Source organism: Lithobates pipiens, unplaced genomic scaffold (genome assembly GCF_037356315.1).
Source record: "Lithobates pipiens isolate NorthernLeopardFrog02 unplaced genomic scaffold, aLitPip1_a1.2 Scaffold_28, whole genome shotgun sequence".
NCBI lineage: Eukaryota > Metazoa > Chordata > Amphibia > Anura > Ranidae > Lithobates > Lithobates pipiens.
Genome location: NW_027507789.1, coordinates 95,799,373 through 95,824,432, shown reverse-complemented (window position 1 = coordinate 95,824,432; position 25,060 = coordinate 95,799,373). Strand labels below are relative to the sequence as shown.

At 45.5% G+C, this 25,060-nt stretch overlaps 1 protein-coding gene across 3 annotated transcripts in view; it reads left to right on the top strand.

Annotated features, from left to right (window-relative positions):
• Positions 1-25,060, top strand: part of FBXL20 (F-box and leucine rich repeat protein 20) — a 694,061-nt gene that overhangs the window by 188,541 nt on the left and 480,460 nt on the right. For all 3 annotated transcript variants that reach the window (XM_077459474.1, XM_077459476.1, XM_077459475.1), the window contains 4 exons: positions 5,711-5,785; positions 5,902-5,996; positions 6,078-6,146; positions 17,824-17,919. In XM_077459474.1, coding sequence (XP_077315600.1) covers positions 5,711-5,785; positions 5,902-5,996; positions 6,078-6,146; positions 17,824-17,919 — 335 coding nt within the window. The remainder of the gene's footprint in view (positions 1-5,710; positions 5,786-5,901; positions 5,997-6,077; positions 6,147-17,823; positions 17,920-25,060) is intronic.

The following is a 25,060-nucleotide window of genomic DNA, read 5'->3' as shown; positions in this document are numbered from 1 at the left end:
CCACCAAGTAATTACTTGAGACTGTGTCCTATGATGTACTCCAAGAAAAGGATTTTACAGGTAAGCTGTTTTAAAAATCCTATTTTTGCTAGCAACTTCGCTTCAGGGGGAGGAGGTACTTCAATAGAAGCCTGTTTGACTCGGGATAGTAGATCTTCCTGTATTAAAATACATTTTTTCACGTGTAGAGTCATTGAACATGCAAAATGAGGCGTCTGGTTTTATGTTCTTCAAGCTGGGCCGGTAGGTGACATGGAAGGTGAATTTGGAAAATAATGCCCACCTGGCTTGACGTGGTCTTAATCTTTTTGCAGTTCTCAGGTATTCCAGATACTTGTGGTCCTTATAAATCAGAACCAGGTGAGCTGCACCTTCCAACAGATATTGCCACTTCTCCAATGCTGCTTTTATCGCCATCAGTTCTCGGTCCCCCATGTCATAGTTCCTCTCACTGGCAGATAGCTTACAGGAGAAGAAGGCAACGGGGAACACAAGAGCCTTGGACCCTGTCATTGCGAGAGCACTGCAGCGACAGCAACTTCGAAGCATCAACTTCCCGAACAAATGATAAGGTAGAGTCAGGGTGTTTTTTAACACGGAAGAAGAGTAAAGTCTTTTGAGGGCATCAAAGGCAACTTGAGCCTTAGGAGTCCAGTGGAACCAGACTACCTGTTTGGTCAACTGCGTAATATGGGAGATGATGGCTAAGAACCCTTTAATGAACTTCTGGTAAAAGTTTGCAAATCCCACAAACCGTTGAATCACCTTGTCTGTAGGGACTGGCCATTCTAAGAGAACAAAATCTTTTGGGGATCCATCTTTAATGCCCTCGATTGAGATAATCAGTCCCAGAAATTGTATACTTTGCTGTTCATATTTTCATTTTCCGGGTTTGGCGTATAGGCCGTGCTGCCGGAGTCAACCCAACACACACTTGACATGTTTGCGATGACTATCAATGGAGGAAGAGAAGATTAGAATGTCATCCAGGTAGACAATGAAAAACGGGTCTAGGTAGTCTCGGAAAATATCATTGATCAAGTGTTGGAAAGTGGCAGGGGCATTACATATTCCGAATGGCATCACCGGGTATTCAAAATGTATGAATCAGGTGTGAAAAGCTGTCTTCCATTCGATAGCGATTCTTAATGGTGATTTCATTCATTTTGCGACAATCAATACAAGGCCATAGAGTGCCGTCCTTTTCCACGAAGAAGATGCCAGCTCCTGCCGGAGATGTGGACGGGTGGATGAACCCCTTCTTTAGATTGTCATCTATGTACTCTTTGAGTGTACCCAGCTCTAGTTCAGTTAGAGGGAAAATTATTTCAAAAGGCACCTCGGCCCCTGGAAGGAGTTTAATAGGACAGTCAGACTTGGTGGGGAGGAAGAGTCTCTGCACCTTCTTTTTTTTTTTTTTTTTTTCTTTAAGACGTCCAAGAAGTCATGGTACACCACTGGGACTGATTGGCGAACGTCAGAGTCCGCACATATCAAAGAGTAATGCCCTGTACACACGGTCGGACGGAAAATGTACCATCAGATTGTGTTGTCTGAAATTCTGATCGTGTATGGACTCCATCAGACTTTTACCGTCGGAATTTCCGACACAAAGTTTGAGATCTGGGTATAATATTTTCCGACCACAAAATCCGATAGTTTAAATTCCGATCGTGTGTAGACAATTCCGACACACAAAGTGCCACGCGTGCTCAGAATAAATTACGAGACTAAAGCTATTGGCTACTGGCCTCTTAATAGTCCTGCTGTACGTCGCCTCGTTCTGAGCGATTGGATTTTCTGACAACTTTGTGCGACTGTGTGTATGCAAGACAAGTTTGGGCCCAAATCCATCTGAAAAAATCAGACGCATTTTGTTGTCGGAATGTCCGACTATGTGTACAGGGCATAAGAGTTATCGCCAACTTCTTGAAGGCAGTGTTGATGGCAGGAAGGAGAAGGGAAGGTGACTTCTCTGGTGGCCCAATTTGATGTGAGGGTTGTGGACCTGTAGCCAGGGCATGCCAAGAATAACTGGCAATAGTGGTGACATGATATCCAGACAACAATTCTTGGTGGAGATAGGCAATGGTGGCTGATGGAGGGTTCTCCTGTGTGACAGGACCCAACTTCATGGCAGACCCATCGGCTAGATGTACTGAAAATCTTTGTACCTTGGTCAATAAAGGGATCGAATATTTAGCTGCGAAGGTAGAGTCCATGAAGCAGCTACATGCTCCCGAATCAATGATAGCGGCTACCTGGATGTTCCTTCTGGGGAGCGGCAACAGAACTGGGAGAGCAAAGTGGGAAGAAGTGTTGGTTACAGCAAGAGTGCGGTCAGCAGAAATTGAGAGGCACTTACGGAGCTTGGCTGGACAGGATCGCACATAGTGCCCAGTACCCCCACAGTACATGCACAGGTTATTCAGACGACATCGTTGGCATTCCTCTCTCATAAGTGATGGACATGGCACACCAACTTCATAGATTTGGACGTGTCAGGAGCGGGAGCTGACTGCATCGGTGGAGCTGTGTTGATGAAGCTGGGAACTCTTGGCAACATCCAGGTAGGACGAGGTTGACCTGTGGCCTTTTTCAGATCTCTGTTCTAACAGACTTCGGTCAATCTGTATAGCCAGGTTAATGAGTGCATGTAGCGTTTGGGGCACCCCAACTCGGGCTAGGACGTCCTTTAGTGGGTCTGACAGTCCCATACGAAACTGCAGTGCTGACATCAAATGGAATGATGCTGCCCTCTGCTACCAATGTCTAAATTCTGCAACATAGTCCTTTGCTGCCCTGCGACCTTGCTGTAATGTATGAAGTGTGGCTTCCGCAGTCTAAGATGGCTGTGGATCTAAATAAAGTTGAGCCATGGCATTGAAGAACGTAGTCAGGTTAGTCATTTCTGCTGCCTTTTTGTTCAAGAAGTCTGTGTGCCCAAGACTGTAGCAGGGAAATCACAAATTCCACTTTGGTAGCCTCTAAGGAAAAGGTGCGTGGCTGCAGGGCAAAGTAAAGTTCACAGGAGTTATGGCAGGCCCTGAATTTGCTTCATTCTCCCGAGAACCTTTCAGGTGTAGGTACACAAGGTTCAGGGGGTAGCATCACTACTACAGGTGGAGCAGATAGTGCTTGAACACGTCCTTCTAAGCGGGTATAGCTCTCTTGTAGGCTCTTGATAGCCTGTGTCAGGCCTATTAGATGTAAGCAAAGTTCATCTATCGGAGAAGCTCTGTTTGGGCACAGTCATGGCTGTCCGATACTGTCACGTACCTAGTAGAAGAGCCTTATATGCAGAGGGAGGCCTCCCTTACGCCACTAACTCGCTGGCCCTGATAGAGTGAACAGGAGGCGTGGGAAGTACAAGGTAGCACAAGTGGCAGGCAAGATGAACAACTGGAAGGTAGGTCTGGAGTTCCCGATGCTGTAGCTGGGGGTCAACAGACTGGAAACAGCAGACTTGGCTGAAGACTGGAACAGGCTTGTATCAGGAAGACACTCCTGGATACAGAGAGGAGGTTCGAGGGACTGGAACTCAGGAAGGTCGGGCAGGCTAAGTCATACACAGACAGACACTACTAGAACAGATGCAGGAGACAGGAGCAGTCCCTGGACAAGGCGGGTCATTAATAGGCAGGCACGGATGGACCAGAGGATAAGGCAGGTGCAAGGTCGTGGATAGGCCAGGGTTAGATGCAGGATAGCAGAGGTAGTCACAGGGAAAGCCAGGTAATCACAGGAATAGATCAGATAAGCAAGTAAATCACAGGGAATGCTGTAGATCTGACAGCAGAGCTTCAGTTTAAGAGCTGAGTTTAAATAGCCTGCCTGGCGCCGGAGATTGCATGCGCTCGTGCATATGCATAGGCACCTGCAATTGTGCACCAGCTTGTGTAGAACTACTGCTCCCAGCAAGCCTTTCCTAACAGAATGCTTTCAAAAATATATATTAGTTATTTTTTATCAATTTATAAAATGCAAAGTGAGCGAACAGAAGAAAAATATATAAATATTATAAATATATAAATGTATAAATTCTAAATCAAATCAATATTTGGTGTGGCTGCCCTTTTTGGCTTCAAACCAATATATTTTTCTAGGTACACTTGCACACAGTTTTTGGAGGTTGGTTGTTCAAAACATCTTGGAGAACTGACCCCAGATCTTCTGTAGTTGTAGGCTGTCTCAAATTATTCTGTCTCTTCATGTAATCCCAGACACAATGCGTCAATGTTGCCTGCAGACATTTCCAGGATGTTTGGAGTCGTTCTGCTGCAGAATACATTTGGGGCAAGTCGCACATCTCCCTATTGGTATGGCATGATGAATATGTATCTGACTATATTTCGCAGTATTGAGGACACCATTGATCAGGCAACTTTAAGGACCATAGATGCAATGGTCAGCCTTTTGACATTGGAAGATTTCCAGCAGTGCCATCAGCACAGAACTGGCGGAAACCAGTGGGACCCAGATACACCCATCTACTGTCTGGAGAAACCTGGCCAGAAGTGATCCTCATGGAAGATCATTGACATGGAAACCAGGCTAAGCGACTCCACTATGCTCAAAATCATAGGAACTGAGGTGCAGAAAAATGGCAGCAGGTGCGCCGGTCTGATGAGTCAAAGAGCTGTTTGCCGAAGGGCTCCAATGTGGCACATGAAGGGTGTCTGCAGGCAACATTGAAGCATGGTGGAGGTTCCTTGCAAGTTTGGGGCTGTCTGGGATTACATGAAGAGACAGATGAATTTGAGGCAGCCTGCATCCACAGAAGGTCTGTGGTTAGTTCTCCAAGATGTATATAACAACCTACTGCACGCGTTCCTTCAAAAACTGTGTAAGTGTACCTAGAATTGACGCTGTTTTAAAGGCAAAAGGTGGTCTCACCAAATATTGAAGTGATTTGGATTTCTTTTCTGTTCACTTTCTATTTTGTTGCTAATAGTATTAACATTTTGTATTATTGAAAGCAGTCCTAATTTACAGATTTTTTTTTTTTTCACACCTGCCCAACATTTTCTCAGAGTACTGTATTTCATAAAATAAAAGTGCCTTCAAAGCAGCTCCATCTTGCTAAAGTTGTATAACCGCACACATCAGGGCCAGTGATGTCCGGTGGCTGCTGAGCATGACGTTTGAATCTCTCATGAAAGGCTGATCAGCTGAAGGGAGGCAGGTAATTCAGCTCCATACTGGTCTTAGCTGCACAATAGAGACTGCTTGAGACAATACTTGAGAAAGAGGGACATGCCCTTGAAACATGTTGCCACATCCACCCAACAGTAAATGTGATCAGTATGAGCCCAGTAACGGCAGTCTGATGTGCAGCTGAGCCCAGTGTGGAGCTGAATTGCCAGCCTACCTTCAGCCTGCAGTGATGGTTTCAAACTTCACTACAGAGGCAAGTGGAAAGAGCAGTGAATGTTGGTGCTGGTTTAATCAGTAGGGGGAAGGGAATGTTAGATCTAGCTATAGACTGTCATGTCGGTGGATACCCCAACCATTAATTGTAGTGGGTACAGGTGGGGAGATCATATGTTTGAGGGCAGTAGGCAATTGCGTTTATTAACATGTTCTCTTTCTCCTCCAAAGTAGAATAAACTTTTTGATGCAGACAAAATAATCACTTGTTAATAATTTTGTCTTGTTTTGACACCTAGTTGAGCTAAAACTTGATCAGTACATCACTTGGTGTTTTCAGGCTTGGAATGTCCTTGCTCTTGATGGCAGCAATTGGCAGAGAATCGACTTATTTGACTTTCAAAGGGATATTGAGGTAGCTATGTTTTCATTATATCTTAATCTGTTCTTTGGTTAGTTAGCCAGCACTGACTTCCAGATTACTATTGCCTACTCAGTAAGTCCTCCATGTGAAATCTTCTCTTTTTCCAGGGCCGAGTAGTAGAGAATATATCCAAAAGATGTGGCGGGTTTTTACGCAAACTAAGTTTACGTGGATGCCTGGGTGTAGGAGATAATGCTCTCAGGTCTGCCTTTTTTCTTTTTTTGCCATATTTTTTACTGTCCTAGTTTTACTTCCGTTTAACTGTGTTCTGTGTCTTCTGCAGAACCTTTGCTCAAAACTGTAGGAATATTGAAGTTTTAAACCTAAATGGCTGCACCAAAATCACTGACACGTGAGTAGTCTGTCTGGACAATGGTGGATAATGACGTTTCATTATATTGTTTATAGCAAAATGTGCCCTTTCAGATGTTTAGCTGTTTAATGTTCTGTGTCTCTTCCCCCTACCTCAAAATATTGTGGTAATCTATAGATGCAACAGTGGCTGCCCGTATCTACAGTTAGCTATAATTTGTATGCTAAGTTTTGGTTGCACTTTTAGGTTTGATTGGCTGACATTTGCTAATGATTGAAACAGACAATGTGTAGTCCATTTTAGATCGGTTAAAAATCAGCCAGTTTAGCAAAGGCCAGACAAATTTTGTATCATCTATGGCCATTCCCCCTCATAAGAAGTTGATCTAATGATTAGCTTCTCTAATTTTTCATTTAATCAGTGCATAGCCGATCAGCTGCAGCACTGATCAGTGTATTCTGATAGTGGAGACTGCTCCACTTCAATGTACAATAGCACAGTGAGGCAGATTCCTGTGTGGATGATGGAATCAGTTTATCTTTTTTGATCAGCCTGCTATGTCCAGCTTAAGCAGAAATTAAAACAATGGGCCCATTTAAAGGGAATAATCAAAAGAAATGGTAGAAATAGTAATAAATGGAACAACTCTGTATACAGTGGTGAATAAGGTTAAAAACCTAATAGCCTGTGCACCTTGGACCAATTACTATATGATATAATACAAAATGAATGCAAACAGCAGCCCATAGTGAGACCGAAGGTCTAATATGTGAAAAATAAATTTAACTAAATATTTCCATACGGAGCTCATATAGACATGTGCAAATCAATAAATACAATGTAGATTTCATAAACCATCCCCAAAATTCTTCAATCAGGTGAAAGTGAGGTGTTTTGTTTCTGTGAATAATAAAGTGCCCTCTTCCACCGATTAATGGACAAAAATCCTACTTACCAAACCAACATGACACCCATTACAGGTAGTCAAGTAAGCATGGATGACAGAGATTTATCCTCCAATGGAAACGGCCCACGAATGAAAGATCCATCAACGAAGGTGTGATTTATAAAGAAAGGAAAGATCCTGTGCTATGGAAATAAGAATTAAATATATATATATATGTGCTAATATGATAGGGCTGCTGCTAAATTGAAAAGTGAAAGACCCCAATAAACTAAAAAATATTTAATTAAACTCAGCGCTGCTCCTTAAACTCAAACCAATGCAATATTGCGTAAACCTATATCATATTCAGTATCATGATATAACTTAAAGACACAGTATAAAGTGCTCAGTGCCAATATAACGTGCAAAGATATATAAGGTGCAATCATATAAAGTCCATCCAATGTGATATGCTGAACTTGTAAACAGTTGTGGTGATAGTTTTCAAGTGACTGTTCGTGCTCCCCTCCTGGGTCCCCCCACTCACCAGAATAAGGCAGTAATGTGCCTGTTAGTATCTCCAGATCGGCATCTCCAGTCAGTAATAGCTGGATTGTACGGACACCACATAAGAATAACTCCCATCTTCCATCGGTATGATTAAAACATGTGGACCTCCTGGATCCTTCCCATCTTACTCAGTGATCAACCACCCATAAAGATGTATAGCAATGAAGGAAAAGATGTATATAGTGTAATATTGCAAGATTTTTTCATAAAATCCAAAGATATTACACACATGCAAAAACTTTCAAATGTGCAGAAAAAAACGCAGCCTTGGCGTGCGAACAATGGTTACCAGGTCTCTTTAGCTTGGGCATCATCAGAAGCTTCTGGAGCCCGTGAATGGCTGTCTTGTATATATTAAGTCTCTCTCACTACACCCAATGACACCCACTACTCCCCTTTATGGTGCAGTAATAGTTATAACCACTTCCGGTTTCCGCCGGAACAGGAAGTGACGTTTTCTCAGAACCTGAAATTACATTTTACCGGAAGGTGACATTTATGTCAAAACCGGAAGTGAGCTAATCACCATCTTCCAACATATCAGATCAGTATAGAATCACTTCCTGTGTACACAGGAAGCATTCAAAAACCCTATGGATAATTAAATGGGACATTATACATAGGAAGCCAAATACGCCCCAATGTAAAATTAAGCATACTACTACATTATTAGTTCACTCAACATGGTAATGTCTTATTAAATAATCATAAATGTTTCTAATGGGGGGCAGTACTAATCAAATAACTTGTACAGCATACAATTGTCAGAAACCATGAAATCAGACTGAGACAAGTACAGTTAAATCACAATTGTTTAATAATAAGCGTAAAAAGAACAAACGTAGTCAAAACATAGCCAAAGTTCAATAACCGGAACTAAAAAAAAGTGTATAATAATTGGTTTGTGTGATCATGGACATATGTACGCAAATGATCATGTACATATGTGTGCAGGTGATCACGTATATATGTGTGCAGATAATCATTGGAACATGTGATTTTAGTGGGGACATATGTGGGGGACATGTGTTTTTTTTTAATTTATGTGTGGTGACGTGTGTTTAGCGATCTGCTCTCCTCTCCTCAGCGACGACTTCCGTGTGAGGAGAGAAGAGCCGATTGCCTAGCAACCGGCTGTTTGTTTACATCACCTGACGGCTGTGATTGGACACGGGCGTCATGTGATCAGGAGGGCCAATCACAGAGCCCTCCTGCCTATCCGAGATGCGCCGTATCCGGGTGACAAGAGCGCATCGGGATCGAGCCGCTGCGCGGGCACGCGCCCGCGCGATCCCCCTCCTTGTGAAGGACGTTCCTGAACGTCCAGTCAGAAGGAGGCGGCTCCCACCCGGCCGTATATGTACATTGGCCGGGTGGGAGGTGGTTAATCATGTTAGGAATTGCCCGGTAAACAATCAGACGTTTCTAGTAAGTATAGATGTTGATTCGTTCTACATTTATATCAAGCAAAAATATGCCACTTCAGCAATCAAGTGGAATCTGGAAAGTAAAACCACTTTAAAAAATACACAAATAGATTTCATGTTAGATATATTGCAATTAGCAATGTAAAACCATTTCTGGCATGAAAAGCAATACTACAAACAAATAAGGGATGTCGCCATTTGAGCTAAATATGCTCCCACGGTGGCAAATATCGCTGTGGGAGTCAGAAGAAATATATGGTAGAAACATCCCACTATTAATAACATGTATAGAAGGTTTATTGATGACATTTTACTCATCTGGGAGGGCAGTGAGAATACATTTGAAGGAATTCTTACAACACTTCAATATTAATAAATACAATATTTGCTTCACAGCAAGTTACAGTACAGAGACGGTTAATTATTTGGATTTCGAAATATTCAAACAAGATAGGAACAGCTACATCCCCACCTGCAGTGGCCACCATCCAAAATGGATTTCAGGCATACCTAAAGGGCAGTTCTTGAGGGTAAAACTAAATTGTGATCTTCCAGAGGACTATCAAACACAATCCAATATGTTGCTGGACAGGTTAGAACAAAAAGGATACGAACGCACCCAGCTTATTAGCACACACAGAGAAGTAGGGTTGATGGATAGGAAACTATTACTCACTCCAAAACCCCCCAAAAATTAATATCTCACCTTTTCTACTGAATTTAATAGACAACATAAATAAATAGAAAAAAATCTAAAACCTCATTGGCCCATTTTGCTCAGAGATCTGACATTGGCCCAAACAATACTAAGACGCCCCAATTTTCAGGCACCCACCAATATTGAAGGATAGAATTGTCAAAAGTATTCTGGAGCCTCCTAAAAAGATGGTGAGTTTCCTTGACCAAACAGGTTTTTTCAAGTGTGACAAATGTTTAACATGCAGGACATGTAAAGGAGGCAAAAGAAAAATACATTTCAAATCCAAAACTACAGGACACCTATATGGGATCTCTAAATGTATTACTTGTGGCACTACACGTCACACCTATTAGAATGTGAATGTAGTCTCCAATACATGGGTCGTACCACAAGAGAACTTAAAGTGAGACTACAAGAACACATCAATAATATCAAACAGGGCTTCTGAAAATGCAGTTTATCATACCACTTTAGAAGATTTCATGATAGGGACCCAGCTAAATTTATTTTTTTGTGGTATTGATAGTGGAGAGACATTGGAAGGGGTACCAATCTGTAATAGGCCATTTCTTAAAATGAAACTCAATGGATGTATCAATTACAATCTTTATTGCCTTAAAGGGTTAAAACGTGGATTGAGACATTGTTTAATAAAAATGTAACATTTTAATAATGTGTTAATTTTATGTCTTAATGTATTTTTATGTATATTGATGTCATTAATTTTTGTCAATTCACTTTATTATATGCTGTACAAATTATTTGATTAGGAATGCCCCCCATTAGAAACATTTATAATTATTTATTAAGACCACCATGTTGAGTGAACTAATATTGTAGTAGTATGCTTAATTCTGCATTGGGGGCGGATTTGGCTTCCTATGTATAATGTCCCATTTAAGCATCCATAGTTTTTGAATGCTTCCTGTGCACACAGGAAGTGATTCTATACTTATTTGATATGTGGGAAGATGGTGATTGGCTCACTTCTGGTTTTGACATAAACGTCACTTCCGGTTCTGGTGGAAACCGGACATGGTTATAATTATTACTGCGACCATCAAGGGGAGTAGTGGGTGTCATTGGGTGTAGTGGGAGGAACTTAATATATATAAGACAGCCAATCACGGGCTCCAGAAGCTTCTGATGACTCCCAGTGGGAGGGGCAAAGCGCATCAAGCTAAGGAGAACTGGTGACCATTGTTTGCATTGATTTTTTTTGATGAAAGAGTAATATATTTGGATTTTATGAGTAAACCTTGCAGTATTGCACTATGTACATCCTCTTTTCCTTCATTGCTATACATCTTTATGGGTGCCTGATCACTGAATAAGATGGGAAGGATCCAGGATATCGACATGTTTTAATCATAAGATACTGTAGGAGTTCTCTCCAGATCAGCATCTCCCATCAGTGATAGCTGGATTATATGGACACCCCATAGAGATAACAGGCGCATTATTGCCTTTTTCTGGTGAGTGGGGACCCAGGAGGGGAGCATGAATAGTCACTTGAAAATCATCACCGCAACCGTTTACAAGTTCAGCAATACCACATTTGGTGGACTTTATATATCTTTGCACTTTATATATCTTTGCACTTTATATATCTTTTGCACTTTATGTAGGCACTGAGCACTTTATGTAGGCACTGAGCACTTTATGTAGGCACTGAGCACTTTATACTGTGTCGATAAGTTATATTATGATACTGTATATGTGGATATAGGTTTACTCAATATTGTATTGTTTTGAGTTTAAGGAGCAGCACTGAGTTTAATTTCATTTTTTTCTTATATTCACCGACCGACACAGCTCCTCTCTGTAACCAAATGGGTTGTTAGCCCTATCACTGGAGATACTAGGCAAGTTGTAATACAACATTTCAGAACGTTTAGTTCTGCCCATAGGGCGGTCCCTAGACTACAACCCACAGTCTGCTCAGGCAGAACTCAGTTTTTTCTTGCCTAGGGAAGGAGATAGACCTAGGAACCCTGCGGGCCCATAGGTCCGCGTTTTTTAGATGCAGAAGCCTGGCTTTTTGCACAAGATGAATGATCCTGTGATCTTCTATCAACAGCCGGCTGGGTGACAGGCTGGTTCACTTATTCTTCTAGTCTCCCCAGTCCGGCCAGCAAGCGTGTGGAGGTCGCAGCTAAGGTTTGGCAGGCCACGACATACTTCAGCTCCAGAGGTGGTCGGTGAGCTTTATGCTCCGGGGTGTACATATGACCGGGCTACTGATGTCTGCGTCACAGTATGCCGAGGCCAGTAGTCTTCCCTGTACTGATCAGAAGCGGACTACCGTGGAATGTCTCCCAGCTTCTGGACTGGTAAGTACAGCTCTCCCTGCCTGTCAGGGTGGAGCAGCTGGGCATTCCCTGGGAGGTCGATTCGGGAGCCCCCCTCACCCCCCTCTCTTCTCTCCCCGGTCCCTAACTCCCTCCTTTCCCTCACGGGGGGGGGCTGTACATGTGCTGAGCATTGTGTGTGTGTGTGTGTGTGTGTGTGTGTGTGTGTGTGTGTGTGTGTGTCTCTGGGCTCTCACCTGGGGGTTTTAGTTGTGCTGGGTCCTGAAGCTTAGTCCCGCTGGATGCCTGTGTAGTCATGCCCCGTGTTGGTGCAACGCTGTGCTTGCCACATGTTCTCTCTAGTCCCTCATAGCGCTGTTTGGCGGCAATTTTAAGTATGGGCAAGGGTCAGACTGGCTTCTGGCTTCAGTCGGCCGTTTTCCTGGTGATTCCTTATTAAGAACACCGGCGGCCATTTTTACTTGTAGCCGGACCACGTTTTTGTGCTCTAGCAGCTGCCCCTGTGCCCTCTGCTTCCTGTTTGGTCATCACAGGGCGCTGGAAAGGTTTTCCTGTGTTCTGAACATGTGTGTTTGATTGCCCACAGATCGTTCACCGATCGTGCGGCCGGCCACCGACAGTTTTCTGCTGTCTCTGCATCTGGGAGCGATGGGGACCTTCAGGCATTGCGGTAATACAGCGCAGAACGGCCCAGGGTGTTGAGTCCAGCGGGTTAGAGCCCCTCAGCCAGCGGCAGCAGGAGGGTGGGACTGTCACTGTCCTAAGTCCCAACTGGGTCACCTGCGCACTGTGCAGCCCCTATGGACACCCTTATGGCGGTCCTCAATTCGTTGCCAAAATAGAGGCGGTGCGTGGGAGAAACGTGCTAAAAGGCGGCCTGTGCCCCCCCCCCCCCCCCCCATCCTCGGGGAGAGCTCTGACGCAGACTCGGGTCCTGCTGAGGCCGGTGACCCCTGATCTGTCTTGTCAGATGACGCTGACCAGGACCGTTCGGACAGTGAGGATGAGTCCCCGTCTGGATCCGTGCACGATAAAGTGCTAGTTGGAGCACTTATCACAGCTGTGTGATACCCTGAAGATTCAGGAGCCAACGGATCCCTCTGCTGATGTACTGGTCCCTTTTAGGTCCCGCAAGCCACACGTTCACCTAAGGTGTTTCCGTATCTGACTTATTTTGATAAGTTAATTTACAAGGAATGGGGTCGCCCGCAACGGACCTTTTCGGTTCCCAGATACATGGCGGTGCGTTACCCCTTTGAGGAAAGCCTTCTCAATAAATGGTCAGCTCCTCTGGTCCTGGACCCCTCAGTATCCAGGTTAAATAAAGTAACCACAATCCCGGTTGAGGGGACTCCTGCATTCAAGGATCCCACGGAAAGGAAGGCCGAGGCGGTGGCTCGTTCCTTGTTTATGGTTGTGGGGTCAGCCGTGCGACCTGTACTGGCATCCGCACTGGTGTTGCAGACGCTGACTGAGTGGGCAAAAGTTTTGCACCGCGAATTGGGAGAGAAACAGGCCTCCCCTGTCTGCGTGGAACTAGCAGACCAACTAGTGCAAGGCCTTAAGTATGTTTTGTGATGCGGCCCTGCATACTCTCCCTCTGCTATCCAGGGCTTCAGTGTTAGCTGTGGTGCTGAAGCGCCTGATTTGGTTAAAATGCTGGTCTGCTGACCAGGCATCCAAGAAAGCCCTGACGGATCTTCCCTTCCTTGGCGACCGGCTCTATGGAGCCTCGTTGGATGATTATTAAAAATGCCACTGGTGGTAAGAGTACTCTACTCCCACAGGCCAGGAAAGCTAAGGAGCCATGCTGTAGGCAAGGGCCCTCTTTTTCCGCTCACAAGCATCTTTTTCGTCCGCCCGGTGCTTGGACAAAACGTCCCCAGCCCAACAGAATGCCCATGGATGGTCAAAAGCATCCCTGGAACCGCAAGCCGACTAAGCCTGCGAACAAAGGTGCTACCGCATGAAGGTTTGCCACCCATGTCTAGGGTGGGTGGTCACCTTCGGGAGTTTGCAGCCTGGTGGTCCTCCCGGTTATCCGACCAATGGGTCTGCGATCGGATTTCCACAGGCTACAAGATGGGTTTTTCTCTTGGCCGCCAAACGGATCCTTCCCCTCCAGCATACCCATATCCACGGTTCGCCGGGAGGCCCTGTTGGGGGCGGTAAGGGACTTGCTGAATCAGGGGGTGATTGTACCAGTTCTGGAATCGTAATGCTTCCAGGGATTCTACTCAAATCTGTATGTGGTTCCCAAGAAGGAAGGGGTACGTCCGATCTTGGACTTGAAAGCCCTCAATCACTTTGTAAAAGTGCAGAGGTTCAGAATGGAATCAGTTCGCTCAGTAGTCGCTGCACTCCAAGGGTACTCCCTGGCGTCCTTAGACATCCAGGATGCGTACCTGCACATACCCATATGCCTTCGGCATCACAAATTTCTGCGTTTGGCAGTCGGGGAAGCCCATTACCAAATTGTGGCTCTTCCCTTTGGCCTGGCATCAGCCCCCCGAGTCTTTAACAAGGTACTGGCTCCAGTTTTGGCGTTGCTGCGACAACGCGGGCTAACGATCGTGTGCTACCTGGAAGATCTACTCCTGCGAGCATCTCCCACCTCAGAATTAGAGGAGGATGTGGCGATCAGCATGCGGACCCTGCAAGAATTTGGGTGGCTGTTGAACCTAAAAAAGTCGGTGATTGTGCCGTCCCAGCGTCTGAAGTACCTGGGTTTGCTATTGGACTCCAGGGAAGCGAAAGTTTTTCTCTCTTCAGACAAACTGCAGACTAACAGATCTGCGTTCAAACTACTGTTGTACCGCAAGTGGTCGTCACTCCGCTTTTGCATGCTAGTACTGGGACTCATGGTAGCCTCCTTCGAGGCAGTACCTTATGCCCAGTTCCACACCAGAGTCCTGCAGAAGGAGATCTTGTTAAAATAGGACAAATCTCGGTTGTCCCTGGATCGACAGATCCAGGTGTGCCCAACCAGTCAGACTCTCTGATCTGGTGGTTGAGGTCCCCGGTGATTCAGTCCGAAAAATCGTTCCTTCCTCTGAAATGGATGGTGATCACTACGAACGCCAGTCTATCCGGCTGGGGTGGAGTGATGGGGATTAAGTCGGCTCAGGGCCTCTGGTCGACGGGAGAATCCAAGTTACTGATCAATCTGCTCGAATTGGGAGCGATCAGGCTGTGCCTCCCCACTTGGTCGATGTGTCTTCAAGGGCGTCCGATCAGGATACAGTCGGACAACGCCACGGCTGTGGCATACGTAAGTCACCAAGGGGAAACAAGAAGCTCAGCCGCTGCTCGGGAGGTCGCTCACATACTTCGCTCACATACTTCGGTGGGCAGAGCGACACGTACCGGCCTTGTCGGCCATTTACATCCCGGGGGTGGAAAATTGGCAGGCAGACTATCTGAGCCGCCAGATGCTGGACCCAGGAGATATTCAGGCAGCTGTGCCTGAAGTGGGGAACACCAGATGTGGATCTATTGGCCTCCCGTCTCAATCGGAAGGTGCCAAGATTCGTGTCCAGGACAAGAGATCCGTGGACAGACGCGTCAGATGCGCTGGTGGCTGCGTGGGATCAGTACCAGCTGATCTACGCCTTTCCTCCACTGAAACTGTTGCCACATCTGCTTCGCAGAGTGGAAGCCGAGGGGATTCCAGTAATCCTGGTTGCCCCAGATTGGCCTCAGCGGCCTTGGTACGCGGACCTGGTGTGTCTGGTGGTCAGAGACGCTCCCTGGCGACTGCCGTTGCGAGAGGACCTCCTATCTCAAGGTCCAATCTTTCATCCTGCTTTACCATCGCTGGCTTTAACGGCATGGCTATTGAGAGCCAGATGTTGAGGTACCAGGGTCTGTCGGACACGATGATCCCAACTATGTTGAGTGCGAGGCAATCTTCTCGGAAGATATACCATCGTACCTAGAAGGCCTATATCTCCATGTGCGAGGAGAACGGATGGCATCCGTGCTCCTTTTCCATATCCAGGATCCTGCTGTTTCTCCAGCAAGGAGTTGACCAGAGATTGGCATTAAGCACCATCAAAGGGCAAATTTCAGCTTTGGCTGTCTTTTTTTTCAACGACCCCTGGCATCGCACTCCTTAGTGAGTACCTTCGTTCAGGGGGTACGACATGTAGTCCCTCCGATGCATCCACCGTTACCCCCATGAGATTTGAACCTGGTTTTGTCGGTGCTTCAAAAACCGCTGTTTGAAAACATCAGGGAGATTCCTCTGTTGACTCTTTCCCAGAAAGTGGTCTTTCTAGTGGCCATCACATCAGCCAGGAGGGTTTCGGAACTGGTCATCCACAGGGATAAGGTGGTGTTGCGTCCGCAACCGTCCTTTCTACCGAAGGTGGTCTCGGCTTTTCATATCACGGCCCACTCTACAAGAGCAATCAGAACGTCTTGTGCCTTCCAACACCAAGCGTCTGTCGCTCAGGTGTGCAAGGCGGCGACCTGGTCGTCTGTCCATACGTTTACCAAGTTCTACAAGGTAGACGTCAGAGTATCGGCTGATGCCTGTTTTTTTGCAGCAAAGTTTTTCAGGCGGCCATGTAGTTGCAATTCTATATATGCAATTGAGATTTTTTTCCTGTTTTGTCGATAAAAACGCAGTACTGTTTTGTTAATGCACGGTTGCATTTCTTACGCAATGTTTCGGTCTTGGGGATCACTCTGGTTGAGGATACTCGATTATGTGGTGGTGGTTTTTCTACACACTGCTGTTTTTTTGTGGGTTTAGTTTCACTAGTTCCCACATGCCATGGTGGATGAAGTTTTTATGCTGTTTTTCCCACCCCTCGTTTGGCACTGCTTGGGGACGTCCCATTTAGTTACAGAGAGGAGCTGTGTCGTTCTGTGAATATAAGCGAAAATAGGATTTTTGTACTCACCGTAAAATCCTTTTCTCTGTAATTCACAGACCGACACAGCACCCACCCCTCCTTTTCTCTACGTTGTACTGCTTGTTGTCGTACTGAAGCTACTGGGGCAGCAGGGAGGGTTGTTGGCACAGGGTCCGCCCCTGGGCAGTACTGATAATTCTGTGTATTGTGTTACAATTTTGCCTAGTTTCTACTAGTGGCAGTCTAACAAACCCATTTAGTTACAGAGAGGAGCTGTGTCGGTCGGTAAATTACAGAGAAAAGGTTTTTACGGTATTTTTGTACACTTTCCCCTGATCTTTGCCTCAATACAATCCTGTCTCTGAGGTCTACAGACACTTGCATGAACTTCATGGCTTGGTTTGTGTTCAGGCATGCACTGTTAACTGTGGGACCTTATATAGGCAGGTGTGTGCCTTTCCAAATCATGTCCAATCAACTGAATTTACCACAGGTGGACTCCAAGTTTTAGAAACATCTCAAGGATAATCTGTGGAAACAGGATGCACCTGAGCTCAATTTTGAGTTTCATGGCAAAGGCTGTGACTACTTCTGTACATGTGATTTTTTTTTTTTTTTTTTTAATACATTTTCAAAGATTTCAAACTTTTTATGTTGTCATTATGGGGTATCGTTTGTAAAATGTTGAGGAAAATAATATAATCTATTGTGAAATAAGGCTATGACATAACAAAAAGTAAAGTGCTGTGAATTCTTTCTGTATGCACTGTACATGGCTCTCTTCCACTGAGTATAATTAGGAGGCTAAACTTTGTATAGCTGGCTGAAATTTTAGCTTGAAACCATATTTAGTAAATTTAGCATTTAATAAAGCCAATGTGAGTTTGTTTGGCAATATCTGAACCAGTGTCTAATGTGCAACATTGTGAGCCATTACATGTCTGTCCTCCTCCTTACAGAACCTCGTCTAGCCTCAGTAAATTTTGTTGTAAACTCAGACATTTGGACTTGGCATCATGTACCTCCATTACTAACTTATCCCTAAAGGCTCTCAGGTGAGATTTGCGATCATGTTTTTATATCCTCGTTCAGTATCATTGAATTTAAGTACAATTGTATGTTAATATGAGTTGGCTGCTTTTGGTCAGACATCTCAAGTAAAAAAAATTAAAATCTGTTTCCAGAAAATCTGGCTAGACTTAAGTATGATGTTTCAGACTGCACCTATTGTGTTTCATGTTGACAGGATATGGGTGAAATGGTTCCAGTTAAAATTTTTTTTTTTAAATTTACGGATTCAATTAGCAACACACCCTGTTCTAAGTGTATGTCAAGCCAAAAACGAGTTGAAGAGATCTATATGTTTTTTATTTTTCCCAAGCATACTTTGTAACCAGGTACTTAAAGTGTAGCTCCACCCTAAAGTGGAACTTCCGCTCATCGGAACCCTCCCAACCTCTGGCGCCACTACTGGCACCTTTCGGGGGAGGGGGGTGCTGATACCTGTATACAGGTATTTGCACCCACTTCCGGGCATAGATGGCAAAAGAATCTGTGGGTATTTATGCCACTTCCTGTCCCTTCCCCGCTGTCTGCTGGGAAACACACAGGTCCCAGAGACAGCAAGGACTGTCCGTATTGTGCAGCCTGACTCGTGCATTAGCAGTAGGGAACTGGATAGTGAAGCCGCAAGGCAAAGATGGCGGCAGCAGCAGCACCTGTGAGCCGAGCGATAGATCGGCTTCGGGTGCCGACATCGTGGGCGCGCTGGACAGGTGAGTATCGATATCTTAAAAGTTAGCAGCTGCAGAATTTGTAGCTGCTGACTTTTAGAAAAAAAAATAAAATGGCGGAACTCCCGATTTTTAAAGTTTATGGGCAGCCAAAACGTTTTTTTTTTCTTCTCACTTTTTGGATAGCATGTGGAAGTATTCAAACTCCTTCTACGTTTTTATTGCGATCCTGGGTTTCTTTAGAGAAATTTCCCCTCAGCTTCTGACAATGGTTTCACTAGACAGCAAATGAAGAAAAATATGCTTTAGGGACAGAGGCAGAAATAAAAATCTGACAGTGGTTCTTGACTTCCCCCCACTAAAAAGTATTTTTCTCCAGTTGCCTGTCCAGGACAGCGCAGGAGACACAGGCTCCGCCTCTGGAAATGCAGAAATTCCAGGAAGCACTTAGAGAGGCCAGGCGTCACCACTCTAAAGTATTTTGTTTCCTTCACCAGAGGAGGAGATTGTGTTAGAACTTTACTCCTGTCCCCAGAGCGAGGAGCGCTTTTTGGGGGGAGGCGGGAGGCAGATACCTGTGAATGCAGGAGAGGGGTCAACAAGACCCTGGGACACGACGAGAGGCTGCATTCCAGCGCCTTTTTCCTCCGTACAGCCCAAGGTTGGCTTGTATGTCCACCGCAAGTCTCCCTCGGTGGAGCTGAACCAGAAGCTGGAGCTGGGCTGGGGAGAGCAGGTGGTGGGCAGGTGCTGGCTCAGAGTTCCCACCCAAGGAGCGCAGGAGGAGGGGGTGGGGCTTCTATTGTATCACTTCCGGGTCTTGCGGGGAGCGTGAATGATGGCCACAGCTGGAAGAGGCTGCCGGGAGTCAAGATGCTGCAGGAAGAGGAGAAGCATGCTGGCGCAGAACCGTTGGCAGAAACATGTGGCAGTGGTGATGGCCCAGCTCAGGTAGTAAGACAACAGGAGATTGATGTTACCTGGCATGGGGGGGTAGGGGAGTTTTCCTGGGAGTGGATATGCTCAGGCTCCATCCCCTTGTTATTGGTGTTTTGATGATGGTGTGCACCCCTGGTGGAGTGGGTCACACTGACAGGGTTTTTTTTTTTTTTGTGCTTTCCTCTTCTCATTTTTACAGGCTCAGCCCAAAGACCCACGAAAGTCAAGTGTGTGTGTGTGTGTGTATATGGGGGGGGGGGGGGGGGGGGTAGATGCCTAGCCTGTTCTGTTAAGTTTAAAGAGGACTGGAACAAGCTGCTTTGCAGGTTATGTATTGACAAACTGGTATGCAAAAAGTCAGCAGGGGTCTGCAAGAATTTGATTTCAGGCATTAAAAAAGAAATGTCTGCAATTAAGTCTATGCTTTTAGGCCTGATTTATGAATTGCTGAAGATCAAGGAGCAGGTTTCCCTGTCTCTGCATGATCAAATGTACCAGTCCTTGAAGGAAGGTAAGGGCAAGATATTCCCTGTACGTTATCAGAATCCATCAGGAAAGAATAGGTGGATCTTGATAAAAAAATGTCTCCCCAAAAGCCTCAAGAGGAGGTTTCCTTTTTAGTGAGGATCCCGCTTGTTTATGGAATACGGTCCCTGAACTAGATGTGGCTTTCTCGCAAGTCTCTAAATCAATGGACCATGCGTTTGAAGACATGGGGATTTTAAGAGAGCCCATGGGATAAAAGGATGGAGGTGTTGCTTAAACGGTCATGGGACATGATCATGGCCAACCTTAAACTGGTGATTGCAGACGCCTCGGTCGAGTCTGTTAAATTTTTGCCTGAAGTAGCAGCCTTGGTGAACTCTTGCGGCATCCCTTTTGAAGGAGATTTTTTGTTTGGTCCAGATTCAGAAAAAGTTTTGGACCAAACAGCTGGTAAAAAGAAATCCATCCCGATCAAAAATGCTCTTAAAGGGCCTATTGGCAGGCTTCTAAACAGCCAGCTTCAAGGAAACTGTGGGGAAAGGGGAAGTAAAAAGGAGGTTTTTTTTTTTCCTCTTCAAAAAACAATCAAACAATGTTCCAGTGGCAGGAAGACTGGGGCTCTTCCTTCTGAGGTGGAAAAAGATTGCCCCAAATGTTTTCATCCTTGGGATCATCGAGGAGGGTTATCGGTTACAGTTCAGCGGCAGTCTGCCCTAAAGAACCTTTGTAATCTTCCCTCCCAGGGACCTTCAGAAGGCTTCAGCCCTCTTGTCTCAGGCCACTTGATAGACCAGCAGGTGCTTGTCCCTGTCCCACTGCAGGAGATAAATCAAGGGTTCTATTCACACATCTTTGTTGTCCGAATACCCTCAGGCAAGTTCCGCCTGACCCTGAGCTTAAAACCAAGGGGTGGCTTACAAGAAGTTTCGGATGGAAACAATCTTCATAACAAAAACGATTTTTGCCTCCAAACTGCTTTGTCCTCCCTCAGTTCAAGGGACGCATACTTGCATATCCCAATTCACGAGGATTCGCAAAAGTTCTTGAGGGTTGCAATCAGGTGGGGGAAAACTGTTCGCCACCTTCAGTTCTGAGCATTTGGCCTTTCTTCATCCCCCGAGGATTTTTACGAAAGTCCTTGTTACTAGCCCTGCTGAGGTTGAAAGGAATCTTGGTCGTCCCCTACTTGGCTGTCTCATACTTGGATGACCTTTTATTCTTTGCCCCAGTAAGGTTCAGCTGCAAATGGATTTGTGAATGGCAGTCCCTTTTCTAGAAGACCTGGGGTTGCTCACAAAAAGTAAAATCAAATCTGACCCCTTCTGAAGATCTGTGCTACTTAGGATTAAGTGTGAATTCCATAACACAGAAAGTGTACCTCCAGAGATGAGGAAGGCAGTGGAAACGGCTGCTTACCTTCAGAGCAACCTTCCGCTTTATATCGGAACAGGCATGTTGGGGTTAGGCCTCCTGACAGCGACAATCCCGACAAGGGATTGGGCAAGGCCCATTTCAGATGTCTCCAGGCCAACATTCTAAAAAATGGGGACAGAAGTCAACAAGCCTTGGGCAAGACCTTCTGTTTATCCCAAAGGGCAAAGAGGTCCCTAACTTGGGCATGGGGGCCCCCTGGGAGTCTAAAGTGGCCCATGGGGTCCTGGTCCAGGGAGAAATCTCAAAGGTAGGCCAATTGGAGAGAATTAAAGGCTATTTAGGAAGCCCTGAGAGCAAGGAGGTAAGGGGTTACCACATCCAGATCCTTTCTGGCAGTGTGGTGGCGGTCTTCTACATGAACAAACGGGGTGACATGTCCATCCCTAATGCACTTGGCAAGCATGATTTTTGCTTGGGCCGAGATCAACCTGGGGTCAATTTCAGCAGTCCATTCAAAGGGATGGACAACCATCTGACAGATTATCTGAGTCACCATCAGGATCGCGAGTCAGAATGATCTCTGAATCGGGAGGATTTTCAGATAATCACGACGGGGGGGCCTTCCGCAGGTGGAATTTTTTGCCAACAAGTTGAATACCACAGTTCCAACATACTTTGCGTTAGAAAGGGACAAGTTTGCCAAAGAGGTGGATGCTTTGTCTGACTGGGTGTTCCATCTGTGCTATGTCTTTCCCCCATTCAAGCTCATTCCCCTGGTTTTAAGAAAATTTGCTTAGAACACTTCAATGATGTTAGTAGTGCCATATTGGCTCAACAGTGTTTTTGGTTTTCCACTCTGCTTTGCCGAAGGAACCTCCCCTCATGCTTCTGCAGAGGGACGATGCATTATCCCAGGGCCCAGTATGTTTTCTGAAAATTCAAAATGTAAAGCTGGCAGCCTGGTATCTGAGTAAAGTATCCTGAAGTCTTAGGGGCTTTCGGATAGGGTCATGAGCACAATGCTATCTAGTGAATAGAAAGTTACACAGGCCTTTTATTTTAAGTGCTGGAATTTTTTTTTTGTTCTTTGCTAGACACAAGGAAGGTGTCAATGGGTATTCCGGCCATCCTGGAGTTTTTACAGGGTGAAGCGGACCGGGGTTTAGCCATTAGTACGCTAAAAGTACAAGTGGCAACCTTCGTTTTTGTTTTATTTTTTTGGCGCAACCCTTGGCAACAGATCTGCTGGTTAGTAGGTTCTTTAAGGAGTTTTCTAGGGTTAGGCCTGTGCCTTTAAAGGTTTTGCCCAAATGGGACCTCTCGTTCCATTGCAGGGATGGATTAAGCGGTCAGATATGTAATTGAAGTGGCTGAGGCTGGGTTCACAATGTCCTGCGGCCACGGCTCGCAGCAGGGTTTCTGGTGCGTCCACCCCCTTTCACCGTTTCTGGGCCTGAATCGAGTCCAAATTTTTGCTTGAATTGGGACCTGAAATGGAGCCAAAGATGCACAGTGCGCTCCAAAGCCTCCCTGGAGCTGTGTGAATCAGCTCCATTGAGAGCCAGTCACACTCTTCTGTCAATGCGAATTGGATGCGGAGAAACCAACATCCAATTTGCATAAGTGTGAACGCAGCCTTACTCTCAAAGTGGCTTTTCAGGTAGCTATCGCTACAGCCAGGCACATTCGTGATCTGTAAGCTTTCTATTCAAGGAGAAGTCCAGCCTGTTTGGCTGGGCTTCTCCTAAGGGTCACAGGGGTGTAATTCGTTTTGCACTCCTGTGACCCGTTTTCAGCAGAGAACGGTCTGAAGTGCACTCTCTGCTGACGTCACTAAGTTCAGTCCAGGCACCGCGTCATCCCGACTTTGGAAATCTGGATCCGCTGAGACAGCCAATCCCTGCCCCTCCACAGCTCAGCGCTCCAGTGAGTGTGGAGGAGCAGAGCAGGAAAGCTGACAAATTGACAGTCATCAGCTCCCCTCTCGGGAGCCGAGAGAACCAAGCCAATCCTCAGTGTTTGATGCCTTGGTTCTCAGTGCAGAGTCACTGGGGGACGGATGCTGCATCCACCTAGGTAACTATGATTAGGGAAAAAAAAAAAAACCCATACTTCTCCTTAAAAGAGCCCTACCTATAAATCTTTGAGGATAGACTGGGGATGCGCACTGATCTGGGGTTATTGCCGAAGGTGTCTTTGAAGTACCACAGGTCGCAGGAAATCATCCTGCCCCCCTTCTGTGTGCCCCCAGCAAATCCAAAAGAGGAAGAGCTCCACCACCTGGATTTGAGGGCTTGTCTCCTGCAGTATCCAGAGGTAGCCAGTGGCATGAGGAAAACGAATGCCCTATTCATTTTACATTCTGGTAACAGGGTAGGGTTGCAAACCTCAAAGAATACGGTCGCCCACTGGATTAAGCAGGCGATCGTGAAATCTTGCAAAGTCTCAAATAAGGTATGCCCTTTTTTTCCCCCTCATAACTCACTCTAGGCGGGCACTGTCCGCTTCATGGTCACAGTGAGCTGGGGCCACAGCAGAGCAGATCTGTCGAGCAGCAACATGGTCCAGCTACTGGACTTTCATAAAACATTACAGGTTATCCTTCTCTCAGCACAAGATCAGGCGTTTGGGGGGAAAGTGCTTTAGGCAGTTATTCCACACCCCCCCCACCCCAATATGGTAAGTTTTTGCTGATCCTCTCCTGTGCTGTCCTGTACAGATGCCTGGAAAAAAAACTGAGTTAGACTTACCGATAACACTGTTTCTAGGAGTTGTGCAGGACAGCAGGGATTTCCTCCCTAAAAGGCTGTTATAATAGTGGATGACTGTGTTTTGTGTTTCAGAAGTGTTCCGAGGAGATACTTGTATGTTATACTGAAGAGTGGGGATGCCTGTCCTTCCTGGAATTTTTGTGTTTCCTGCCTCAGATGTGCTGTCCTGGATGACTAGAAAGAGAGTTACCGGTAAATCTAAAAAAAAATTTTTTTTTTCTGTCTCTGTTGCCTTTGGAAAGTTCTCTGCACTTCCTATCTGGTAAAACATTGTCAGGAGAGCAGGAAGTGAGCCCCGGATAACAGTAAAAATCTGATAAAGGTCACTAACCCTTCCTACTCTAGCCAAAAATATGCAAAACTGGCTGGACATGCACTTACAGTAATTGCATAAAACCTATATGTATAGGTAAAATAAAAAGAAAACCTATTCAGTACGAATCTCCAATACATGCACATATCCCTGTGTTTTTTCCCTATATAAAAGTAGAAAAAATTTGTTGATTCTTCTAGAAGTGCAGTGAGCAGCTAACTCCCTGTGCTTTCTGCCTGTTCTGCACTGAAATCTCAGCTAGTACGATCAACCTTGCCCAATTCACTTTTGTGGACTACCAAACACCTCCCTCCTACGTTATAGACTCACATAGTGGGGGTGTTCTCTAGTTCTAACCAACTTCTTGTTCTATCTAGGGTCACAATGCTGCTTCACTATAAGTACAGTACAGTGAGTCTTGTCATCTCAGGGCAGGACATGTGCTACTAGCAGGCTCACCAGCTCAAAATAAAGGAGAAAAAATAAGAAAACAAAGCAGCGACCACAGATAAGGAATAATAATCTGCAAGAAATAAAAATTTAGTTTAACACTTTTTAATGCTTTGTTTATGCAGGTGTC